The sequence below is a fragment of the Enhydra lutris genome, unplaced genomic scaffold, assembly GCF_002288905.1.
Source record: "Enhydra lutris kenyoni isolate GAN:26980312 unplaced genomic scaffold, ASM228890v2 scaffoldscaffold87, whole genome shotgun sequence".
Classification (NCBI taxonomy): Eukaryota; Metazoa; Chordata; class Mammalia; order Carnivora; family Mustelidae; genus Enhydra; species Enhydra lutris.
The window spans coordinates 684256-710983 of NW_019154171.1; the positions used below are offsets into that span (position 1 = coordinate 684256).

General features: G+C 39.0%; 1 protein-coding gene across 1 annotated transcript in view; it reads left to right on the forward strand.

Annotated features, from left to right (window-relative positions):
* The window catches only part of LOC111161928 (OCA2 melanosomal transmembrane protein), a 469742-nt gene that overhangs the window by 16550 nt on the left and 426464 nt on the right, over positions 1–26728 (forward strand). Inside the window, exon 2 of the mRNA XM_022526004.1 lies at positions 17923–18191. Coding sequence (XP_022381712.1) covers positions 17944–18191 — 248 coding nt within the window. The 5' untranslated portion in view covers positions 17923–17943. The remainder of the gene's footprint in view (positions 1–17922; positions 18192–26728) is intronic.

Below are 26728 nucleotides of genomic sequence, written 5' to 3' on the forward strand. Positions count from 1 at the left end.
CCTTACCTCACTCTATATCCTTTTACCTCCTTCATTTGTGATAAAATTGTCTTAAATATTTCCTCTACATACATTGATAACTACATCAGAGAGTGTTTTAATTTTTTCCTCAAAATCAAACATAATTTAGAAAAATTAGAAAATCCAGGAGAAGAGGGTAACTGTTGGATTTACCTGTGCTTTTCTGGTTTCCGTTGTTCTTTTTACCTTCTTCTTCTTTTTTTTTTAAGGTTTTTTTATTTATTTGACAGACAGAGATCACAAGTAGGCAGAGAGGCAGGCAGAGAGAGAGGAAGGGAAGCAGGCTTCCCGCTGAGCAGAGAGCCTGACACAGGCTCAATCCCAGGACCCAGGGATCATGACCTGAGCTGAAGGCAGAGGCTTTAACCCACTGAGCCACCCAGGCGCCCTCTTTTTACCTTCTTGATGCTCCAGAATTCCTTCTTTTATCTGTCCTTTTGTGTTTTGTAACTTCCCTTAGCCATTCTTTTAGGATAGTTCTGCTGACAACAAATTCTCTTAGTTTTCTTCCATCTAGAAAGGTCTGATTTCACTTTAATTCTTGAAGGATATTTTCACTGGATGAGGATTCTAGGTTGACAGAAACCATGGAGGCAGAAGTGGCGCAGTACTTATTCAAGAAACAAAAGAAACAAAATAAGTTCTATGAATTCTAAGAATTCTGTGTTGACAGTTCTTTAGTCTCATTTCTTGAAAAAATATTGTGCTGTTTTTTCTGCCTCCATGGTTTCTGTCATCTGAATAGTTTTTACCCTGTAAGTATGTTGTTATTTCTCTGTTAGTGGTTTCAAGACTTTTTGTTTTGTCTTTAGTTTTTAGAAGTTTGTCCATGATATGTTTTGATGTGGAATTTTTGGGATTTATCCTTTCTTAAAAATCATTAAATGTCTTGGATCTGTTGGTTTATGTGTTTTGCCAAATTTGGGGAGTTTTCAGTCATTCAAATATTTCAAGTACCTTTTCAAGTACTTTCAGTACTTCAAGTATTTTTTCAGCTACATAATCTTTGTCTACTGGGATTCTGATTACATAAATGTTAAATCTTGTCATTATCCCACATGTTTCTGATGTTCTGTTAATTTATTTTTTTATTCTATCAGATTGGATTTCTGTTGTTTTGAGTTGTTTTCTCACCCCCCCCATTTTGTTGTTGAGTTCATCTATTGAGTTTTTAATTTCGCTATTGTGTTTTTCATTTCTATTTAGCACTTCTTTTCTGAGACTGTTTCTTTGCTGAGAATTTGTTTTTTCCAATGTTTCAAGTATGTCTTATTTTTTGTTGTTATGTTTTTATTTTGGGTTCCTTAAAAATTTCAGTCAGATAATTTTAACATCTCTCATCTCAGTGTTGCCATTTATTTTCTGTCAAGTTGAGGTTTTCCTGGTTATCACTGTTGATAGCTGATTTTTTAAATTAAAACCTTATGAGTTTCATTGAACATTTTAGAAATTATGAGACTTTATATTCCTATTTAAAGTTCGTGTTTAACTTGCTTCTTCTGACACCACTCCAGCAGAAGTGCCTGGTACTGCCTCTTTGCTTCCAGGTGGTGTTAGAAGTCCAGGTTCTTTACTTAGCTTCAGGTGACATCAGGATGAGGAAGGAAAGATTCTTTATTATTGCTGAGTGAGGATGAGAGCTCTGGCTCCCCACTGGGCCTCTGCTGATACCATCCCACATGGAAGAAGGTAGTTCATCTTATTACTTCTTCTTATGTGTCCCCTAATGACACCATTGTGGGTGTCCTCATTACTGCCAAGCAGTGGTTAAAGTCCTGCCTTTCCACTTGGCCTCCTCTGACACCTTAGCAAGAAGGGGGAAGGGTTCCTTTGATTGCAGGAAGTAGGCTCTGCTTACACAGGGAGGTGAGGGGTGTGTAGGGAGGAGGTGGGACTCCTTAACACCCAGCAGAGATGAACATCCCAGATCCTCATCAGTCTTTCTGACCGAATAGGGATGGGGGCCTGGGCCCTTTATTTCAGTCTGGGAGGGTGGAGGTTTAGGTACCTCATGGAGCCTTTGTTGACTTGGGTGGTGTGGGTTTACAGTGTTTGGCTGCAGTAAAGCAGTTATTGTCTAAAAGTTTTCTGTTCTACTAAGCTGCACCTTCACTACTCCTTTGGGTAGAAAAAGAATGCTTTACTTGGGACTTTTTTGGTTTGTGCTTGTTGGTGTTTGCAGGTTTCTAACTTCTTCAGCACCCTGTCTGGGATATATGAGACAAAATAAATATTCAGGGGCCTTACTGCTGTGCCATTTTTTAGGTCCCTAACCAGTTTGCTTTCTTCTCTAACTTTCAGAGTCTTCTAAGGGTTGTTTTGTACAAAATGTCAGGTTTTTAATTGTAGTTAGCAAGAGGAAGAGGGAAAAGTAGGTCTACTCTGTCTTCCTGGGAGCAAAAGTCCTGAGATATATCAGGAAAGGATGTTGTATTTTGTCAAATGCTTTTTCTGCATCAGTTAAGAGGATCATATGGTTTTTGCCTTTTCTTCAATTAATGTGTTCTAACATGTTGATAGATTTGTGAATGTTGAACCACCTTTGCATCCCAAGAATAAATCCCACCTGTTCGTGGTAGATAATCCTTTTAAAGATTACTTAGTTATTTATTTGACAGACAGAGATCACATGTAGGCAGAGAGGCAGGCAGAGAGAGATGGAGAAGCAGGCTCCCTGCTGAGCAGAGAGCCCAATGTGGGACTCAATCCCAGGACCCTGGGATCATGACTTGAGCTGAAGGCAGAGGCTTTACCCACTGAGCTACCCAGGCACCCTGGATAATCCTTTTAATGTACTGTTGGATCCTATTGGCTAGGATCTTGTTGAGTATTTTGGCATCCATATTCTTGGTCTATTCAGATTATCTATTTCTTCCTGTTTCAGTCTTGGTAGTTTTTAAATTTCCAGGAAGACTTCTATTTCTTCCATATTGCTTAATTTGTTGGCATATTGTTGCTGGTAATAATTTATTTTTTTTAAAAATTATTTCTTTTCAGCGTAACAGTATTCATTGTTTTTGCACTACACCCAGTGCTCCATGCAATACGTGCCCTCCTTAATACCCACCACCTGGCTCCCCCAACCTCCCACCCCCCCGCCCCTTCAAAACCCTCAGATTGTTTTTCAGAGTCCATAGTCTCTCATGGTTCACCTCCCCTTCCAATTTCCCTCAACTCCCTTCTCCTCTCCATCGCCGCATGTCCTCCATGTTATTTGTTATGCTCCACAAATAAGTGAAACCATATGATAATTGACTCTCTCTGCTTGACTTATTTCACTCAGCATAATCTCTTCCAGTCCCGTCCATGTTGCTACAAAAGTTGGGTATTCATCCTTTCTGATGGAGGCATAATACTCCATAGTGTATATGGACCACATCTTCCTTATCCATTCGTCCGTTGAAGGGCATCTTGGTTCTTTCCACAGTTTGGCGACCGTGTCCATTGCTGATATAAACAATGGGGTACAGATGGCCCCACGGAATGGGAAAAGATATTTGCAAATGACAGTACAGACAAAAGGTTGATATCCAGGATCTATAAAGAACTTCTCAAACTCAACACACACAAAACAGATAATCATATCAAAAAATGGGCAGAAGATATGAACAGACACTTCTCCAATGAATACATACAAATGGCTATGGCTATCAGACACATGGAAAAATGTTCATCATCACTAGCCATCAGGGAGATTCAAATGAAAACCACATTGAGATACCACCTTACACCAGTTAGAATGGCCAAAATTAGCAAGACAGGAAACAACGTGTGTTGGAGAGGATGTGGAGAAAGGGGACCCCTCTTACACTGTTGGTGGCAATGCAAGTTGGTGTAGCCACTTTAGAGAACAGTGTGGAGATTCCTCAAGAAATTAAAAATAGAGCTTCCCTATGACCCTGCAATTGCACTACTGGATATTTACCCGAAAGATACAGATGTAGTGAAAAGCTGGTAAGAATTTCTAATAATTGTTTCTCCTTCCTTGGTGTTAGCTGTGATCTCTCCCCTTTTATTCATAATGTAATTGATTTGGGTCATTTTTTTTTTTTCTTTTGGATAAGTCTGGCCAGAGGTTTATCAATCTTAATAATTCTTTCAATGCACCAGCTTCTAGTTTTGTTGATCTGTTCTACTATTTTTATGGCTTCTACTTCATTGATTTGTGTTCTAATCTTTATTATTTTTCTTATTCTGCTTGGTTTAAGCTTTATTTGCTGTTCTTTCTTTCTTTTTTTTTTTTTTAAAGATTTTATTTATTTATTTGACAGAGAGATCACCAGCAGGCAGAGAGGCAGGCAGAGAGAGAGAGAGGGAAGCAGGCTCCCTGCTGAGCAGAGAGCCCGATGCGGGGCTCAATCCCAGGACTCTGAGATCATGACCCGAGCCGAAGGCAGCGGCTCAACCCACTGAGCCACCCAGGCGCCCCTATTTGCTGTTCTTTCTCCAGTTATTTTAGGTGTAAGCTTATCTTGTGCATTTGGGATTTTTCTGATTTTTTGAGTGAGGCTTAGATGGCTATATATCTCCCTCTTAGGACCACCTTTGTGATATGCCATACGTTTTGGACCAATGTGTTTTCAGTATCAATAGTTTCAATGAATTGTTTATGATCTTCTTTAATTTCCTGGTTGACCCAATCATTCTTTAGAAGGATGCTCTTTGACTTCCAAGTGTTTGAGTTCTTTCCATTTTTCTTTTCTTGTGATTGAGTTCCACTTTCAAAGCATTGTGGTCTGAAAGTATGCAGGCAATAATTTCATCACTTTGATATCAGTTGAGACCTGACTGTGACCCAGAATGTGGCCTATTCTGGAGAAAGTTCCATGTGAACTTGAGAAGAATGAGTGTTCTGTTGTTTTAGGATGGAATGTTCTGTATACATCTATGAACTCTGTCTGGTCCAATGTGTCACTCAAAGCTCTTGTTTCTTTGTTGATCTGCTTAGATGATCTGTCCATTGATGTGAGTGGAGTGTTGAGGTCTTATACTATTAATGTATTATTATCAATATTTTTTTTGTTATTAATTTGTTTATATAATTGGCTGCTCCCATATTGGAGGCATAGATATTTACAATTTTTAGATTTTCTTGTTGGATAGACCATTTAAATATGATGTAGTGTCCCTCTGCATATCTTATTACAGTCTTTGGTTTAAAATCTAATTTGTCTGATATAAGGATTGCTACCCTGGCTTTCTTTTGAGGTCCATTACCACAGTAAATGGTTCTCCATCCCCTCATTTCCAATCTGGAGGTGTCTTTAGGTTCAAAATGGGTCTCTTGTAGATAGCATATGGATGGGTCCTGCCTTTTTATCCAATTTGAAACCCTGTGTCTTTTCATGGGAGCATTCAGCCCATTTACATCCAGAGTAACTGTTGAAAGGTATGAATGTAGTTTCATTTTATAGCCTGTAACGTCCCTGTTTCTATATATTTTCTCTGTTTCTTTCTGGTCTATATGACTCTTGGTGTCTCTCTTCTCTCACAAAATCCCCTTAATATTTCTTAAGGGGATGGCTTGGTGGTCGCATATTCTTTCAGTTTCTGCCAGTCTTAGAAACTCCTTTCTCTACATCCATTCTGAATAACAGCCTTGCTGAACAAAATGTTATTGGCTGTATATTCTTTTCATGTAGTATCCTGAATATGTCTTTCTATCAATTTCTGGCTTGCCAGGTTTCTTTTTTTTTTTTAATATCATTTTTTAAATTTATTTTCAGCATAACAATATTCATTGTTTTTGTACCACACCCAGTGCTCCATGCAATCCATGCCCTCTCTAATACCCACCACCTGGTTCCCCCAACCTCCCATCCCCCCACCTCTTCAAACCCTTCAGATTGTTTTTCAGAGTCCATAGTCTCTCATTGTTCACCTCCCCTTCCAATTTCCCCTAACTCCCTTCTCCTAACTCCCCATGTCCTCCATGCTATTTGTTATGCTCCACAAATAAATGAAACCATATGATAATTGACTCTCTCTGCTTGACTTATTTCACTCAGCATAATCTCTTCCAGTCCCGTCCATGTTGCTACAAAAGTTGGGTATTCATCCTTTCTGATGGAGGTCCATAGTGTATATGGACCACATCTTCCTTATCCATTCGTCCGTTGAAGGGCATCTTGGTTCTTTCCACAGTTTGGCGACCGTGGCCATTGCTGCTATAAACATTGGGGTACAGATGGCCCTCCTTTTCACTACATCTGTATCTTTGGGGTAAATACCCAGTAGTGCAATTGCAGGGTCATAGGGAAGTTCTATTTTTAATTTCTTGAGGAATCTCCACACTGTTCTCCAAAGAGGCAGGTTTCTTTGGACAAGTCTGATGTTCTTCTTCTTCTTCTTTTTTTTTTTTAAGATTTTATTTTTTTATTTATTTGACAGAGAGAGAGAGAGAGATCACAAGTAGGCAGTGAGGCAGGCAGAGAGAGAGGGGGAGCAGCCTCCCCGCTGAGCTGAGAGTCCAATGTGGGGCTCAATCCCAGGACCCTGAGATCATGACCTGAGCTCAAGGCAGAGGCTTAACCCACTGAACCACTCAGGTGCCCCTGATATTATTCTGATATTCTTTCCTCTGTATGTTTGGAACTTACTCTCTGGATATTCTCAGGATTGTTTCTTTGATTGTAAAATTTGCAAGCTTCACTATTATATGTTTGGGTGTTGATCTATTTTTATTGATTTTGGGAGGTTGTCCTTTCTGCCTCTTGGACTTGAATGCTTGTTTCCTTCTCCTGATTAAGGAAGTTCTCAGCTATGATTTGCTGAAATAGACCTTCTAGCCCTCTTTCTCTCTTCACTCCCTTGGAGATACCAATAATTCTGTTATTGGAACGTTTCATGGTATCATTAATCTCTCCAATCTTTTTGTGCTACTAGTAGCCTATCTCTGTTTTCCTCAACTTCTTTCCTTTCCATCAGTTTATCTTCTAGATCACTAATTCTCTCTTCTGCCTCATTTACCCTGGCTGTTAGAGTATCCAGCTTAGACTGAATCTCATTCATAGCATTTTTTAGTTTGGTCTGATTTGATCTCATTTCTCCTCTTAGAGAGTCTATCTTTTCACTAATACTTTTTTTAAGCCTAGCTATTGACTTTATGATTATTATCCTGAATTCTATCTCTGATATCTTGCTTATATCCATATCCATTAGTTCTGTGGCAGAGGACATTGTATTTCTTTTCTTTATAGAGAGTTCCTCCTTCTAGTCATTCTGTTGAGGGATGATTGAGTGAATAGCAGAGTCCAAAATATCAACCATGACCCAAGCAAGATCCACCCTGGCAAACTCTGGAGTGATTGGAAACCATAACCAAAAAACAAAGCCAAAATGAAACACAAGAATGAAATTTAAAAATTTAAAAAATGGGGGTGGGGGAAGGGGGTTTATAGTCTCTCAGTGTGGACAAAACAGGGTGTTTCAGTTGTTCCTGGGTGTATTTTCATTTGTATGTTAGAGGACACTACTTCCTAAAATTACAAGGAAAGTAAAACTTGTATATATATAAAGGTAAAATTGAATAGTGAAAAAAGGAGTACAATAAAGCATATATCTATAAAGAATATAGGTGTGGAAAAATACAAATTAAAAAGCTACTATGAGGGACGCCTCAGTGGCTCAGTTGGTTGGACGATGCCTTTGGCTCAGGTCATGATCCCGGAGTCCTGGGATCGAGTCCCACATCGGGCTCCCAGTTCCACGGGGAGTCTGCTTCTCTCTCTGACCTTCTCCTCGCTCATGCTCTCTCTCACTGTCTCCTCTCAAATAAATAAATAAAATCTTAAAAATATGAACTATGACTATGAAATATAAGTTGATATAATAAACTTATAGTTGAAATGGGAAGGTAAAAAGAAAAAAAAACAGGGCATGAAGAAAAAAAAAAAAGGAGAATTTCATCTGAAAAATAAACAAATCATACCTAGAGCTCAATATATAATTTTCCTCAGGCATTGGGATCCATAAGATTGTCTTCCACCTGTTCCTCCAGGCTGTTTTCCTGGGGAGGGGCCTGTCTTGCTGTTTCTCAGGTAACCTTGCTTGTGTGGAGACCCCTGTCAGGGGTGTGGGCTCAGTGGGAACCAGTCTTCTGTGTGGCTTTTGTTCCCTGGGGACTTTTCCACTCTTCTTCAGAGGTTCAGAGCAGAAGTGGCCACAGCCAAACCTCTGGCCCAGAGCAGAAAATTCAGTCTGCCCTTTAATAAACCCTCCAGGACAGTCTCTACTTCTGTATGCATGCAGAAAACCACAGCCAGTTAAAATGGGTCCCTTTCTCCTTTTTCATCTTGCCTCCCTCCTCTACTCTGGCTTTCTTTTTTTAATTTTTTTTAAAGATTTTATTTAGTTATTTGACAGACAGAGATCACAAGCAGGCAGAGAGGCAGGCAGAGAGAGAGAGGAAGGGAAGCAGGCACCCTGCTGTGCAGAGAGCCCGATGTGGGGCTCGATCCCAGGACCCTGAGACCATGACCTGAGCCGAAGGCAGAGGCTTAACCCACCGAGCCACCCAGACGCCCCTACTCTGGCTTTCTTTGATGTCCATTTGCATGATAAATATTTCTCTATCCTCTTATTTCCAAACTGCAGGTGTCTTTAGCTCTCTTGTAAGCATCATATAGGTGGATATTGTTTTTAAATTCATTCTGGTACCCCGTGTCTTTTAATTGGAGCATTTAGTCCATTTACATTCAGAGTGATTATTGAAAGATAAGAATTTAGTGTCATTGTGTTACCTGTAGAGTTGGTGTTTCTGTTGATGTTCTCTGATCCTTTCTAGTCTTTGTTGCTTTTGGTCTTTTTCTTCTGTCCACTCAAAGTGTCCCTATTGAAAGTTCTTATAGGGCTGGCTTAGTGGTCACAAACTCTACTTTTTGTTTGTCTGGGAAACTCTGTATCTCTCTTTTTATTCTGAATGACAACCTTGTTGGATAAAGAATTCTTGGCTGCGTATTGTTTCCACTCAGCACTTTGAATATTTCCTTCCACTTCCTTCTGGCCTGCCAGATTTTGGTGGACAGATCTGCTGTGAACATGATCTGTCTTCCTTTGTAGGTTAAGGACTTTTTTCCTTTTCTGGTTTCAGGATTCTTTCCTTGTCTGTGTATTTTATGAATTCAACCATCATATGCCTTGGCAATGGTTTACTTTTGTTAAATTTAATGAGAGTTCCTGTCCTTCTTGGATTTTCATATCTGTGTCCTTCCCCAGCTATCATTTGTTTGAATAAACTTTTTGTGCCTATATCTCTCTCTTCATTTTCTGGGACTCCTATGATACAAATATTATTGTTTTGATAAGAAACCGAGTTCCCTAAGTCTACCTTCCTAGTCCATTACCTTTAACTCTTCATTTCAGCTTCATTATTTTCCATAATTTAATCTTCTGTGTTACTGATTCACTCCTCAGCTTTGTCTACCCTTATTTTTATGGCCTCCACTTGGGATTGAATCTTGGATATAGCATTTTTAATTTCAGCCTGATTATATTTTAGTTCTTTTATCTTTGCAGTAAGGGATTCTCTAGTCTTCTCTGTTTTTTTTCCCCCCCAAGCCCAGCTACTATCCATATAATCATTGTTTTAAATTCTAGTTCCAAAATCGTACTTACATCTGTATTGATTAAATAAATCCCTGGCTGTGAGTACTACCTCCTGTTCTTTCTTTTGGGATGAATTTCTCCATCTTGTCATTTTGTCCAGGAAAGAAAAGAAGAAAGAAAACAAACAAACAAACAAACAAACAAAAAAAGCCTAACAAAACCAACAGCAAAACCAAAAAAATTAGATCCTATGTGTGTTTTAGCCTGCTGTTAAAAGAATCTAGATCCTAAAATAAGAAAGAAAAAATAAAAAAAATAGTGAAGTTAACCAAAAAATATATAAAATTAAAAATTAAAAAAATTAACATAAAATAACAAAAAATAAGAAGATAAATGAGAAAATAACCATAAAAATAAATAATAAAAGTATAAAGGAGGCTAGATACTATTTTCCTCTAGACTTGAAGATTTGCATCCCTCTACGCTCAGTAAACTTTGTGGGAGCAAGTGGTTTATACTGGTCTTCTGAGGGAGGAGCCTGTTGTGCTGATTCTCAGGTGGACTTGCCATAGTGGAAATATGCTTCTAGGGCATTAGGAGGAATGGCTTGGTATAAGAGGCTCCAGACTCTACTAGGTGAAACTCTTTTGCTGCCTGAAGGCTTTCAGTACTGATAGACAGAATGAATATGGTGGCACCCCATTCTCTCATCCTAGAGCTGAAAATTCACACCCTCCACTCTTTAGTGAGCCCTTACAGAAGAGCAATAAATTGTTCTTGTCTCCCTGGTTTCATCAGAACCCTGTGTTCTTCCTGCCTGTGTCTGAGCTCTTTTATCTCAAGTGCGTGACTGAGTTTCAAAACTATAAATTTTAGGGACTCCTATGACATAGGCCTTCATTGTTCCTCCTGGGGAGGGTCTCCCCATGATTCTGCCACGTGCTAGACCTGTCCCAGGCAAGGTCCCATGACCACACAGTGGTTTGCAGTTTATGGCAATACAGAGCAGAAAGCCCGTAACTAGACTCGCTGTTCTTAGCCAGCTTCCATGGTCCTATACCTGGTAACAGTGCAGCACTTAGGCACCACCCATTATTCTTGTGACCAAGGGGATCTTCAGACCATGGTGTCACACCTGGGATTCTGCCCCACTTCACCACCTGGGCACCTTTAAGCCAGGCATGTCCCCCACTGTAGCAGACTTTTAAAAGTTCTGATATTGTGCTCTGTTCTTGGTATTCAGAATTATTTGCTATTTGGGTGTATTTGAGGGACAAGACAAGCTTAGGATCCTCTAATCTTCTGCCATCTTAATTCCTCCTGGAGATGTATCTCTTTAGTGTTGGCAGATATCACTTTATGTTTCCATTGTGGCCTGAATGATTCCAGAGAGGAGAATTGCAACAACACAGTCTGAGTAGGTGAGAGTGGGTGGGCTCCAGCGTATCCAGTAGTGTTGCAGGCAGGCGTGTACTAAGGAGGCTGGACATTTTATTCTCATTGCTTCTAGTTTTGTCAATGTGCCAGTTCTGGGACTTTTGGTCTTGGAGACATTCATCACCCTCACTTTACTCATGTCTAAATCTCAGTTTCTGGCTCATACTTTGGCTCTCAGGTCAGTATCTTCCTGCTGAGTTTGGGAAGCTCTGCTAGGAGATTGAGGGAGGTAGAGGGGGGAAGTTGGTACTTCTTCCCATTCCACCCTGCTTTTGGGGACATCTCTTCTTGGACTCCAGCTTCTTCCAGAAAGACTCAGCGTAGTTTCTGCACTCACCTTCTCCCTCTGCTCCTTAGCTATGGTGGGTTGGAAATTTTCTTGCCTCCACTCTTCTCTAGCCTCTGGATAGCATCTCACCATGTCCATCTCCTGTGTAACCAGTTTCTATGATTATGTATTCAGAGAAGCTTCTATTTCCTTCTTGGACCCTGGCTGATTCAGTTAGTATAGGAAGAAAGAGGCAAAGGCAATAGCTGAGATTGAAAGGGAGAGAGGACATAATGGATGTTAAAGGAGGGAGTTGGAGGAGAACAGGAGTGAAAATTGTCTTGGGAGATGTGTAAAAATCACTGGGCAGTTCTAGGACCCAGTGGGAACACTGTATATGGAGGTCACATGAGAATGTCAGGACCACAGAAGGTTCTTTATGGCTATAGTCAGCTGTTTGGATGGTGGCACAGGACAGGAAAGCCAGTGTTTTGAATTTTGTCATGGGTAGCATGCAGACCCAAGGGTAGTCCCCATGATCCTCATTGCCTGGTGATCATTCCCTTTTGTAGTTCCCTCCCTTGAGGGTAGGAGTAGGACCTATGACTCACTTCCAAACAGTAAAATAGAGCAAAGACGATAGGATGTCAATCCCATGGTTGTGTTACAATATGTAAAATTTTGCCTTCTTAGTTGACTTACTTTGGAGACTCTTCATTGTTCTTGATGAAGTAGACATGTTTGGGGAGTCCACATGGCACAGAACTTCAGGAAGCCTGTAGTAGGTGAGGGTGGCTTCTGAGAGCTCAGTATGGTCTCTGGTCAACAGCTAGGAAGCCAGGGCCTTCAGTCCTGTAGCACCAGGAATTGAATTCTGCCAACATTGGGTCATCCTGGAAGCAGATTTTTCCCCTAGTTGAGCCTCTAGATGATAACACAGCCTGATTACACCTTGAGATCCTAAGTAAATAATCCAGTGAAGCCTGCCCCAGCCCGGGACCCACAGAAACTCTGAGATTATAAATGTGTTGTTGTTGTTTTTTTTAATCATTTTTTAAAATTTATTTTCAGCATAACAGTATTCATTGTTTTTGTACCACACCCAGTGCTCCATGCAGTTCGTGCCCTCTCTAATACCCACCACCTGGTTCCCCCAACCTTCCACCCCCCCCACCTCTTCAAACCCTTCAGATTGTTTTTCAGAGTCCATAGTCTCTCATTGTTCACCTCCCCTTCCAATTTCCCCCCACTCCCTTCTCCTAACTCCCCATGTCCTCCATGCTATTTGTTATGCTCCACAAATAAGTGAAACCATATGATAATATGAAATAAATGTGTTGTTTTAAGCTACCAATTTTGTAGTAATTTGTTATGCAGCAATAGCAAACTCACATATAGCTCACATGTCAGGTGAGCTTGACACAATGAGTTGGGGCAAATAAGAGGAGAGTCTTTGCTGGACTATGGAATCTCAGCTGGGAAAGGGAGTGGGGACAGGGGATGTTTGGCTGTTGTGGAAGCAGACAAGTTCTTTTATAAAATATTTTATTTTATTTTATTTTTCAGTGTTCCAAGATTCATTGTTTATGCACCACACCCAGTGCAGTGCTCCATGCAATATGTGCCCTCCTTAATACCCACCACCAGGCTCACCCACTCTTCACTCCACTCCCCTCCAACACCCTCAGTTTGTTTCTCAGAGTCCACAGTCTCTCATGGTTCATCTTCCCCTCCAATTTCCCTCAACTCACTTCTCCTCTCCAACTCCCAATGTCCTCTGTGTTATTCCTTATGCTCCACAAATAAACTAAACCATATGATAATTGATTCTCTCTGCTTGACTTATTTCACTCAGCATAATCTCCTTCAGTCCTGTTCATGTTAATACAAAAGTTGGGTATTCATCCTTTCTGGTGGAGAATACTCCATAGTATATATGGGCCATATCTTCTTTATCCATTCGTCTGTTGAAGGGCATCTTGGCTCTTTCCACAGTTTGGTGACTGTAGCCATTGATGCTATGAACATTGAGGTACAGATGGCCCTTCTTCTCACTGCATCTGTATCTTTGGGGGAAATACTCAGTGGCGCAATTGCAGGGTCATAGGGTAGCTCTATTTTTAATTCCTTAAGGAATCTCCACCCTGTTCTCCAAAGTGGCTGTACCAACTTGCATTCCCACCAACAGTGTAAGAGAATTCCCCTTTCTCTACATCCTCTCCAACACTGGTTATTTACTGTCTTGTTAATTTTGGCCATTCTAACTGGGGTAAGATAGTATCTCAATGTAGTTTTGATTTGAATCTCCTGGATGGCTAATGATGATGAACATTTTTTCATGTGTCTGTTAGCCATTTGTATGTCTTCTTTGGAGAAGTGTCTGTTCATATCTTTGGAAGCAGACAAGTTCTTGCCAGTGAAGTGATCATATAACTGAGAGCCTGGGCAGTGGGAAACACCATCTCTGTAAACGTTGAATCCAAAATATTACAAGAGTTATAGAAAGCCTTGGGTTATAGAAGTAGAGAAATCTAGACCACAACTAAGACTCTGATCTTCAAAGAATGAAGAAACATGACCAGGAATGTAGATAGTTGTTGTAGTAAGGGGTTGGTGGGGCATTCCAATGGCACATTCTATAAAGCAGCTGGAATTCTTAAGAGAGGGGAGAAGATGACAGTGGAGAATAAGGAGAATACCTTTCCAAACTCTCAGCAGGACTAATTACATAATTTGTGGAGGTCTGTGAAAAATGAACATGTGGGGTTCCTTGTTCAAAAAGCAGGAAAAAGTGATGTTAACAATACTAAAATATAAAGCTTTTTCCTTTCTTTTGTAGTTTCTTTCTTGTCACAATATTTCAAAGTTGCTACTTAATGTCATTATTCTAAGTAAGGAAAAATAAAAATTTAAATTATTAGGATGAAAGTCACCACTCATCTTTATTGTGAAGCATCATTTAATTTTTTTAATTTTAATTTTTTAATAATTTTTTATTATATTGTGTTAGTCACCATACAGTATATCATTAGTTTTTTGATGTGTTCTGTGATTCACTGTTTGCATATAACACCCAGTGCTATGGCAATATGTGCCCTCCTTAATACCCATCATGGGGCTCACCCATCCCCCCACTTTACTCCCCTCTAAAACCCTCATTGATTACTGGAGTCCATAGTCTCTCATGGTTCATCTTCCCCTCTAATTTCCCCCTTTTCATTTTTCCCTTTCTTCTCCTTATCCCTTATTATCCATGTATACCTTATGGTCCACAAATAAGTGAAGCTGTATGATAATTGTCTTTCTATGTTTGACTTATCTTAGCATAATTTCCTCCAGTTCCATCCATGTTTATGTAAATGGTGGTTATTTATTCTTTTTGATGGCTGAGTAATATTCCATTATATATATATATATATATATATATATATATATATATATGGATCACATCTTCTTTATCCATTTGGCTGTTGAAGGACATCTCAGCTCTTTCCACGGTTTGGCTATTGTGGACATTGCTGCTATGAACACTGGCGTGCATGTGTCCCTTCATTTCACTACATCTGTATATTTGGGGTAAATACCCAGTAGTGCAATTGTAGGGTCATAAGGTAGCTCTATTTTTAACATCTTGAGGAATCTCCACACTGTTTTCCGAAGTGGCTGCACCAACTTGCATTCCCACAACAGTGTAAGAGGGTTCCCCTTTCTCCACATCCTCTCCAACACATGTTGTTTCCTGTCTTGCTAATTTTGGCCATTTGATCTGGTGTAAGGTGGTATCTCAATGTGGTTTTGATTTGAATCTCTCTGATAGCTAAAGATGATGAGCATTTTTTCATGTGTCTGTTAGCTATTTGTATGTCTTCTTTGGAGAAGTGTCTGTTCATGTCTTCTGCCCATTTCTTGACTGGGTTATTTGTTTTTTGGGTGTTGAGTTTCAGAAGTTCTTTACCGATTGTGGATACCAGTCCTTTATCTGTAATGTCATTTGAAAATATCTTCTCCCATTCTATTTTGTTTGATGGTTTCCTTTGCTGTGCAGAAGCTTTTACTTTTATTTTTATTTTTTTTTAAAGATTTTATTTATTTATTTGACAGACAGAGATCACAAGTAGGCAGAGAGGAAGGAAGAGAGAGGGGGAGGCAGGCTCCCTGCTGAGCAGAGAGCCTGATGCGGGGCTCGATCCCAGGACCCTGAGATCATGACCTGAGCTGAAGGCAGAGGCTTAACCCACTGAGCCACCCAGGCGCCCTGTGCAGAAGCTTTTTTTTTTTTAATAGATTCATTTTTTATTATGTTCAGTTAGCCATTGTTTGTGACATCATTAGTTTTTGTTGTAACATACAGTGATTTATTAGTTGCATATTACAACCAGTGCTCATCATAGCACCTGCCCTCCTTAATACCCATTAACCTGCTACCCCCTCCCATACAGCAGAAGCTTTTAATCTTGATGAAGTCCCAAAAGTTCATTTTTGCTTTTGTCTCCCTTGCCTTTGGAGACGTGTTTTGAAGTAAATTGCTGTGGCCAATGTCGAAAATGTTACTGCCTATGTTCTCCTCTAGGATTTTGATGGATTCCTGTCTCAGTTGAGGTCTTTCATCCATTTAGAGTTTGTCTTTGTTTATGGTGTAAGAGAATGGTCCAGTTTCTTTCTTCTGTGTATAGCTATCCAGTTTTCATAGCACCATTTGTGGAAGAGACTGTCTTTTTTTTTCCACTGGATTTTTTTTCCTGCTTTGTCCAAGATTAGTAGACCATAGAGTTGAGGGTCCATATCTGGGATCTCTACTCTGTTCCATTGATCTATGTGTCTGTTTTTGTGCCAGTACCATGCTTTCTTGATGATCACAACTTTGTAATATAGCTTGAAATCAGGCAACATGATGTCCCCGGCTTTGTTTTTTCTTTTTCAACATTTCCTTGGTGATTTGGGGTCTTTTCTGGTTCCACACAAATTTTAGGATTGTTTCTTTTAGCACTTTGAAAAATGCCATTGGTATTTTGATCACGTTGAAAGTATAGATTGCTCTGGGCAACAGAGACATTTTAACAATGTTTATTCTTCTAATCCATGAGCATGGAATGTTTTTCCATCTTTTGTGTGTTCTTCATTTTTCTTTATAAGTGTTCTGCAGTTCCTAGAGTATAGATCCCTTACCTCTTTGGTTAGGTTTATTCCAAGGTATCTTAAGGATTTTTGTGGTATTATAAATGGAATCAATTCCCTAATTTCTCTTCCTGCAGTTACATTGTTAGTGTATAGAAAACGAACTCATTTCTGTGCATTGATTTTGTATTCTGCCACATTAGTGAATTGCTGTATGAGTTCTAGTGATTTGGGAGTGGAGTCTTTTTTTTTTTTTCCCACATAAAGTATCATGTCACCTGTGAAGAGAGAGAGTTTGACTTCTTCTTTGCCAATATGAACACCTTTTATTTCTTTTTGTTGTCTGATTGCTGTTGCTAGGACTTCCAGTACTATGTTGAACAATATTGGAGAGAGTGGGGATACTTGCCGTGTTCCTGATCTTAAGGGAAATGTTCTCAGCTTCAGTCTCATAATCTGAATCATTATTTTAAATGCAAATATGAGAGCATTAACTTGTAGGTAGAATCAGGAAAGTTGTACAATTTGTATACTGTAGTTCATACATGCATGTGGATTTTGTTCTTACTAGACAATGGAAACAATTGTATGAAACTAAAATGTTTTTTAATTTTTGATAGAGGCACATTCTACTAACACTCTACCTTCTCCTTACTGATGAGTGAGCCACAAAGAATGGCAGGCCCATGTATTGTACCCATTCCAACTATAGTTGTGAACATTGCTTCTCATGTTGCAAATCCTCCTTAACCAAAGCGCACAATGAGTTTTGGCTTCATAGCAACCCTTGCTAGCAAACCATTCTGCTGCAAATCAGAGGTCATTGCTGGGGTCATGGGAAGCTGGCAAATGTAAAAGAATAAAATGGTAATGGTTAGAAATGTAATCCAAAGAGTAGGACCTCATAACTTTTTTTTAAATTTCACTTTCAATTACTTCATTACTTTCAATGAGTAATTGTTTTCATTTTTATAATAAGTATTATTATTTTCTCATTGCAAAAGTATTAATTTGCTGGATGCAAAAACCCATAAAACCATAACATAGTCAGAAAAAAAGGAGAAAGTCCTTACCACACAGAGATGGTCATGTTTTGGAGGCTGGGTCTTTTTGGTGTTCCGTTCTATGCATATGCTATGTATATATTTATTTCAAGAAAAATATCCTGCTCTATCAGTATTTTTTCTATATCCTTAATATTTCCCACTATAAATCAGTATCCTTTTAGAGCATTTTTAGTTGTATAGTATTTTATACTATGCACATATTGCAACTTACTTAACTAATGCTTTCTTGTTGAATACTTAGGTCATGACTAGTGTGAAATGTGCTACAATGTTCATCCTTAGAGTTGAGCATACACTGTTTCCCATGTGATATTAGAATGCTGGAACACTGGAAGGGCCCCATTATAAGAGGCCAAAAAATAACAAGGGTAGAGAGAGACCGACTGGATTCCATATGTATTCCTCAAGGTGCAAACAATATTCCCAGTTTGCTTTTCATCAACAGTGCTTTCTTTCTGACCGACCTAGTGAGAAGAGTGACAACAGAACATGCATCTAGAGAACAAAGACAGTGGGCTGACCTCTGGTGTGCTGGAGATGGAGTTACATCAGACATCTGCTCCCATGTGTGCTGTCCTGGGAAGGCCAAAGCTGGCAGGACCTGCCACCAGCAACTGCAGGCTACAGTGTGGAGTCAACAGGGAAGACCCCTCAACTCCCTATCCCAGCAGGGCAGCTGGAAAGAGCTGCTGGGCTTCTGTGGACCAGGATTTTGACTCATTTCTCACAGAGCGGAGGTGAATTTATAAGAATTTTATCTTATAAATGTGGAATTCACAAATACTGGATTTTTTGTAAGCATAATTCTTCCATTTTTTTGTGGGAAAATTTTCAGATATTATGCAAGAAATGCAAGAATCCTTCTAGCACTTTCCTGGCCTGTTTTGGATGAATGCCTTTTCTAAAATAACTCTAACATAACTCTAAAACTCTAAAAACTCTATAAAAATAGATATTTTAGCATGAAATTTGCATTTGCTATATTATTTTAAGGCATTAAAAGTATTACATGACTTTAAAAAGGATAGTATATATTTATATAGTATATATTTATAGTATATAAGCATATTTTATATATAAGATATATATACATATAAAATATATATATATGTCTTAGAACATGCATTGTTCTTACAAATATGTCAAGTGAATCAGTTGAATATCGTTTTTCATGTTAGAAAAATCTAGATTACATTAAAAGGAACTTTTGATAAACCCTTAAATATTTACCAGAGTAAAACCAATGAATAGATATAAAAAGCATCCTGTAAGTGTCAATTCATACCCATGTAGGGACATATTGTTTACCCTGAGATCTGGGTGTCCTCGTCCCCACAGGCAATAAGTCCTGCTCAGAGCAGTTGCTCACCCAGAACTTGACCCACACAGTACCAGTGGTCTAATGTTGAAAAAGGCAAAGCATCATAGAAATACATTGAAGTGTGGTGTACAGCCCCACCACCTGCTATTATCCTGTCCCCAACTCCTTTCTAGGGTAGCACCTATCCCAGTTTACTGTTGATATCACCAATGTGCAGGTTCATACTATTACTGTTTATGTAACACTAAATAGCATGTGCTCTTGTCTTGCAAATGGTTAAACATTGACTTGCTTTTTTTTGCCCAACTTGTTTTTGGGATTTGTCAGTGTGGCTCCCTGTAGCTCTTGTTAATTCATTTGGAGTGCTCACTTAAAACGTCAGTATCTGAATATCCCACAGTTTATATGTCTTCTCCTGTAGGTAGCCATTCAGTGTCTACCCCACTCCCTAGTATTTTGCTATTAAAAACTGCTTACAATGCGTTTTCTTGTATAGATTTTTGGGGGTATGTGTGGGGGGGATTCTCTAGAGTACCTGTCTACTTGATAACAAATGTTGGTTCCTAAAATGTCTGTACCTTAGGATTTATTAGATGTACCAGATTCATAATTGTGTCAGTTTACCCTCTCACCTTTCCAACTTTGGTGCCAGGGGACTTTAACATGAGAAGATGTGATACATGTGATATGCTATGTCATGGTTTGCAAGGAAATTTGTATTTCCTTGTTGACCAGGAAAGCAGACCTTCTTCCCACATGTTTACTAAGCAGTTAGGTTTGTTTTTCATAATGTGCCATCTTGTACATTTTGCTCAATTTTCCAATGATTTGTTTATACTTTTCTCTCTCTCTCTCTTTTTTTCTTAAGATTCTTCATATTAACCCTCTCTGGTCCTGTGTTGCAGGGTCTTCTCCAAACCAGAAGATCATCTTTTCTTTTTATTTATGATTTTTTAAAAAAGATTTATTTATTTATTTTAGAGAGAAAGAAAGAGAGAGAGAGAGCGTGCACAGGTGGGAGGGTCAAAGGGAGAGGGAGAGAGAACCTGAAGCAGATACCATGTTGAGCATGGAGCCCAGTGTGGGGTTTGATCCCATGACACTGAGATCACAACTTGAGTTGAAACCAAAAATCAGATGCTCGACCAATTGTGCCACCCAGGTGCCCCATTTATGTTTTATTTTAATAAGGTATTAATATGATTATATTTGTAAATCGTTCATGGTTTTGTGCTCTTTTTGGGGGCTAGTAATTTAAAACTCAGATATTTTAAGAACTCAACTTCCTCTTTGATTTCATAAAAATTTTTTCTTGTTTTCTAAAAGTTTTAAACTTTGCTCTTTAGATTTAGTCCTTTACCAACCTGGAATTTATTTTTAAATCACCCTTCCTTTCCTTCTCTTCTTTCATCTTTCTCTCTTTAGTGCTTAAAAATATAGTAATACATACCAAAAAAAATAAAAACCAAACCCAGTACAGTTTTTGATAATAATTTTAGGTCTGAAATGCAAGAATAATTAAGGGCATCCTTGGAAGGTGAAGGAGTACCTCCAGAATTTCCATATAGGATTGGATTATGGCAGACTGTAGGGAAGCTGGGGCTGGACATCTTCTCTGGAAGCTGTATTGACCTCAGCTATCTCTTGCCAGAATAATGGTGCAGACCCCAAACACAAACTTCACCATGTGGGTTGTAGGGTGGTAGTCTAACTCTTTATGCCAGTGCAGGTTTGGCTGCCAGCTAACTTAGGGGTCTCATGGGCCACCTACCTCTCGTCCTTCCAAAGGATTCATGACTCTGGTGTGGAAGCTGGTCATAAGCTTCTGCCACCTCATGTCTGCTAACATCTCACCAACAGACTAGAGGTCAGAGTCACATCCTGTGCTCTGAGAGTCACCATATCTTTTTAAAGGTTATTTGTGGGATTCATTACATTTTGCATTTCTTATTTAATGAAAATAAGTATGAAATGAAAAGATATGTGTTCATATTGATGATAAAACAGAGATTTTTAAACTTAACGGAGATGAAGCAAGATGTAAATCACTGGATATGCAAAAAACAACCAACTCTTTAGCTTCAGAGAATTTAAAACTCACTATTACAGGTTAGTTTATGAAGAGAATGAAAGTAAAGAATGTTATGAGATGCTACAAATACATTGCTTAAGCAATTTTGCTGAAAAGGTTATTTGGGATTTCATATTTTTGAACTCTCTGAGAACATTCCCCTTGGAAACTGATCATTTGCTGTTAATTCTGAACGGAAGGGAAGGAGGCAGAGGTTTGTAGCCTTTTGCACCCCTTTTGTCCTTTCACTTCCAGGAAGTCTAGGGGCAGTTTCTCAGATCATTTACATCACCTGTGTACAAACTGGTTAGTAAATGTTTTCCCAACACTATTAAAATCTTTGTGAGACAAGGCAGGATATAGATAATGTGACTATCATGTATTTATACAACCCTGTTTTGTATCCTGTAGTTTTGTAGAAAGTTCTGAAATCAAATAGTGTGAGTCCTCCAACTTTGTTCTCCATGTTGCTTTGGGTATTCTGTGCCCTTTGTCTTTCTGTATAAATACTATCACAACTATGTCAATTAAAAACACTCTGCTGGCATTTTGATTGGAACTGCATTGAATCTATATGATGAGTTTATGGGGAATTTGTATCTTTTTTAAAAATTTAATTTAATTTTTCAGTGTTCCTAGATTCATTGTTTCACACCCAGTGTTCCATGCAATACGTGCCGTCCTTAATACCCACCACCAAGCTCACCCACCCCTCACCCCCCTTCCCTACAAAACCATCAGTTTGTCTCTCAGTGTCCACATTCTCTCATGCTTTTGTCTCCCCCTCCACTTTCCCCTGATTCACTTTTCCTTTCCTTTTCCTAATGTCCTCCATGTTATTCCTTATGCTCCACATATAAGTGAAACCATATATAATTGACTTTCTCTCCTTGACTAATTTCATTCAGCATAATCTCCTCCAGTCCTGTCCATGTTGATACAAAAGTTGGATATTCATCCTTTCTGATGGCTGAGTAATATTCCATTGTATATATGGATCATATCTTCTTTATCCATTCATCCGTTGAAGGGCATCTTGGCTCTTTCCACAGTTTGGCAATTGTGGTCTTTGCTGCTGTGACATTGGGGTACAGATGGCCCTTCTTTCACTACATCTGTCTCTTTGGGGGAAATACCCAGTAGTGCAATTGCAGGGTCATAGGGTAGCTCTATTTTTAATTTTTTGAGGAATCTTCACACTGTTTTCCAAAGTGGCTGCACCAACTTGCATTCCCACCAGCAGTGTAAGAGGGTTCCCCTTTATCCACATCCTCTCCAACACTTGTTGTTTCCTATCCTGTTGATTTTGGCCATTCTAACTGGTGTAAGGTGGTTCTCAGTGTGGTTTTGATTTGAATCTCCCTGATGGCTAATGATGACGAACATTTTTTCATGTGTGTTAACCATTTATATGTCTTCTTTGGAGAAGTGTCTGTTCATGTCTTCTGCCCATTTTTGGACATGATTATCTGTTTTTTGGGTGTAGAGTTTGAGGAGTTCCTTGTAGATCTTGGATATCAGCCCTTTGTCTGTAGTGTCATTTGTGAATATCTTCTCCCATTCCGTGGGTTGCCTCTTCATTTTGTTGACTGTGGACCTTGCTGCTATGAACATTGGGGTACATATGGTCCTTCTTTTCACTACATCTGTATCTTTGGGATAAATACTAGGCACTAGGTATTTCTTCTGTGGACACTCCAGGTGCACCACCTTCCCAGCAACTTAATGCATTCACCAACTTGGAAGCTCTCCCAACCTGTCTTTTAGTTTAGTTTTTTTTTTTTTTAAGATTTTATTTATTTATTTGACAGAGATCACAAGTAGATGGAGAGGCAGGCAGAGAGAGAGAGGGAAGCAGGCTCCCCGCTGAGCAGAGAGCCCGATGCAGGACTCGATCCCAGGACCCTGAGATCATGACCTGAGCCGAAGGCAGCGGCCCAACCCACTGAGCCACCCAGGCGCCCCCTTTTTTTTTTTTTTTTTTAAACAGAGATTCCATTATGTAGACATGATTGATTAAATCATTGGCCATTGGTGATTGAACTCAACCTCCAGCCCTTCTTTTCTTTCTTTACACTGAGCTGGACTTCCTCTGAGTTAGAAATCAGCCTGAGGTAAAACTTTTTAAGTTTTTCTCAGGAATTTTTTGAGCGTTTGTCTGGCCTGTGTATATGTGTGTCTTTCTAAATTTCCTTGTATACATGGCTGCTTTTGAATATCCTAATTTCTCAGAGACTTTTACCCCAGTTTCTTCTCTGGCCTTAAATGATTTATTGTGTATCTCCACTTGTAGTCTGTTGCCCCAGGTGTTTGTGGGTTTGTAGCCCATCTTGAAGTTTTTATGAAGAGGTCCTGCTGGTTTTCCTGCTTGCATTCTGAGGTATGTGAAACAGAGATGAACAAATTTCAGCATGCATGAGTCTCCCAAATAGCTCCCAGACAACTTAGAATGGACATACTCAATATGTTTTAAGTGAAGTCTTTCTTGGTCCCTCTAAATTGAAGGGTTGGGGGAACTGAGAACAAGACTGGCACCTGCTTAAGACTCAGATCACCTCCATACCAGGGAGGGTGTGGGTCAAAGCGAGTAAAATGTCCCCAAACTTTCCTAGTCTTTTGAAAATGCTTTTTATTGTTTAGGCTTTTGTTTGTTTGCTGTAAACCTTTGACAGTTTTCCAGAGCGCCTACAAAGTTGCTTCAGAAAGCTTCTGGTCCATCCTTCCTTCCTTCCTCCCTTCCTTTCTCTCTCTCCCTTCCTTCTCCTTTCCTTCCTTTTTTCCGTCCATCTGTCCATCTTTCTTTCTACGTTTCTGTGGGGGAATGAAGGCATAGAGCTTCCCAGATTGCCATTTTTCTCTCTTCTTTATTCTTAGGAGTCATTTTACTGTCTGTAGAATTATTAGTTGATAGACTTTCTCTCTGAACATGGTTTTGAGCCACTCTAGTGAAATTATTTCATTTGTTGTACTTTATAATGATAGAATTTCTATTTGTTCTTTTTAATACTTTCTCTTTATTGATATTCTCTATTTCGTGAGACAGTCTCATACTTTCATATAGTTCTTTAGATATGACTTACTGGTGCACCTTGGTGGCTTAGTTGGTTTAGGGTCCAATTCTTGATTTTGGCTCAGATCATGACCTCAGTGTCATGAGATCAAGCCTTGTGTCTGGCTCTGTGCTATGTGTGAAGCCTGATTAAGATTCTCTCTCTCCTTTTCCCGTGGCACTCCCCACCGACCCCCCCGCCACTGTCTCTCTTTCTCTCTCAAAATAACTAACTAACTAAATAAGGTTTCTTTTAGTTCTTTGAACATGTTAAAAATTGCTGATTTAAAATTTTTGCCTAGGAAATCCAATGTCTGGCCTTCTTCAGGGAGGGTGTCTTTTAACCATGTTCTCCCCTATATACAGGCCATGCATTCCTTTGCATGTCTCATACGTTTTTACCGAAATTGGATATTTTAAGTGATATAATGTGGAAACTCTGGAAATCAAAGTTTCTGCCTAAGGTTCTTTCCTAAGATGGAAATTTGTCCCCTTTCCTAAAGTTTGTTGTTGCTCTTTAGTGACTTTCCTGAATAAATTTTGAATCTGTACCATTTACTGTGTGTTGCCATGGAATTTTCTGTTCTCTTAGCTTAGTTAATTGACAGAGTTGACAGAGATGTTCTTTTTTTATTTTTCCCTAATCTAGCACTCATTTTTAAAAAAAATTTCTGGAACACTGAAAAGTGTTCCAGAATTCATTGTTTATGCACAGAGATGTTCTTTTTTTTTAAAAAAAAAATTTAATAATTTACTTTTTTAATTTAAATTTTGTTGGTTAACATATAGTAGTACAGTTCAGTGATTCCTCACTTACGTACAACACCCAGAGCTCATCACAACAAATGCCTTCTTTAATACCCATTACCCACCTAACCCATCCCTCACCCACTTCCCTCCATCAATCCTCAGTTTATTCTTTGACGTTAAGAGTCACTTATGGCTTCTTTACCTCTCTCTCTCTCTCTTTTTATCTTTTAAAAAAAAATTATGTTCAGTTAGCCACCGTATAGTACATCTGTAGTTTTTGATGTAGTGTTCAATGATTGATTAGTTGCATATAACACCTAGTGCTCATCACAACATGTGTTCTCCTTAATATCCATCACCTAGTTACCCCCTAACCTTACTCCCCTTCCCTCTGAAACCCTCAGTTTGTTTCCCAGAACCAGAGTCCCCAATCTCTCATAGTTCGTCTCCCTCTCTGATTTCTCCCCCTTCAGTTTTCACTCTCTTCCCCTATGGTCCTCCATGCTATTCCTTATGTTCCACATATGAGTGAAATGATATGATAATTGTCTTTCTTTGCTTGACTTCTTTCACTTAGCATAATCCCCTCCAGTTCCATCCATGTTGATGCAAATGGTGGGTATTCATCCTTTCGGATGGCTAAGTAATATTCCATTGTGTAAATGTACTGCATCTTCTTTATCCATTCATCTGTTGAAGGGCATCTTCTACAGTTTGGCTATTGTGGACATTGCTGCTATGAACATTGGGGTGCACATGCCCCTTCTTTTCACTGTGTGTATCTTTGGAACAAATACCTAGTAGTGCAATTGCTGGGTCATAGTGTAGATCTATTTTTAACATCTAGAGGAACCTCCATACTGTTTTCCAGAGTGGCTCTATCAACTTGCCTTCCCACCAACAATGTAAGAGGGTTCCCCCTTTATCCACATACTTGCCAACATTTGTTGTTTCCTGTTTTGTTAGTTTTTGCTGTTCTAACTGGTGTAAAGGTGGTATCTTATTGTGGTTTTGATTTGAGTTTCCCTGATGGTTAATGATGTTGAACATTTTTTTCATGTGTCTGTTAGCCATTTGTATGTATTCTTTGGAGGAGTGTCTGTTCATGTCTTCTGCCCATTTCTTGACTGGATTATTTGTTTTTTGGGGTGTTGAGTTTGAGAAGTTCCTTACTCTCTTTTTTCTCCACCCCTTCCCATATGTTCATTTGTTTTCTTTCTTAAATTCCACATATGACAGAGGATATATTATATATCTCCAAAGAAGAATGAGATTATGCCATTTGTGACAACATGGATGGACCTAGAGGGTATTGTGCTAATTGAAACAAGTCAGACTGAGAAAGAGAAATACTATATGACTTCACTCATATGTGGAATCTAAAAAAAAAAAAAAATGAATAAACAAAAAAAGCAGAATCAGACCTACAGCAAATTGATAGTTACTGGATGGGGGGGAGGTGGAAGAAGGGCAAAATGGGTGAAGGGAAGTGGGAATTACAGGCTTCCCATGAATAAGTCATGGGAATTGTAATAGTATTGTATGGTAACAGATGGTAGCTATACTTGCGAGTATGTTAAGCATAGCATAACGTATAAGCTTGCTGAATCACTAATGTTGCATACCTGAAACTAATGTAATATTGTGTGTTAACTATCCTAAAAAAAAAAGAGAAAAATGATTCAGCTTTTTTTTTTCAATAAGTGCTCTTTGGATTGTTTTAGATTGGTTAATTTTTAAAATTCTGAAAATATTATTCTGACAATTTTTGCCTGTTTTCTTAAAATTTTTATTTAATTTTTAAATTTCTTTTCAGTGTTCCAGAATTCATTGTTTATGCACCACACCCAGTGCTCCATGCAATATGTGCCCTCCATAATACCCACCACTAGGTTTATCCAACCTCCCACCCCCCCACCCCTTCAAAACCCTCAGATGGTTTTTCAGAGTCCATAGTCTCTCATGGTTTGTCTCCCCCTCCAATTTCCCCCAACTCCCTTCTCCTCTCCATCTCCCCATATCCTTCGTGTTATTTCTTATGCTCCAAAAATAAGTGAAACCATATGATAATTGACTTTCTCTG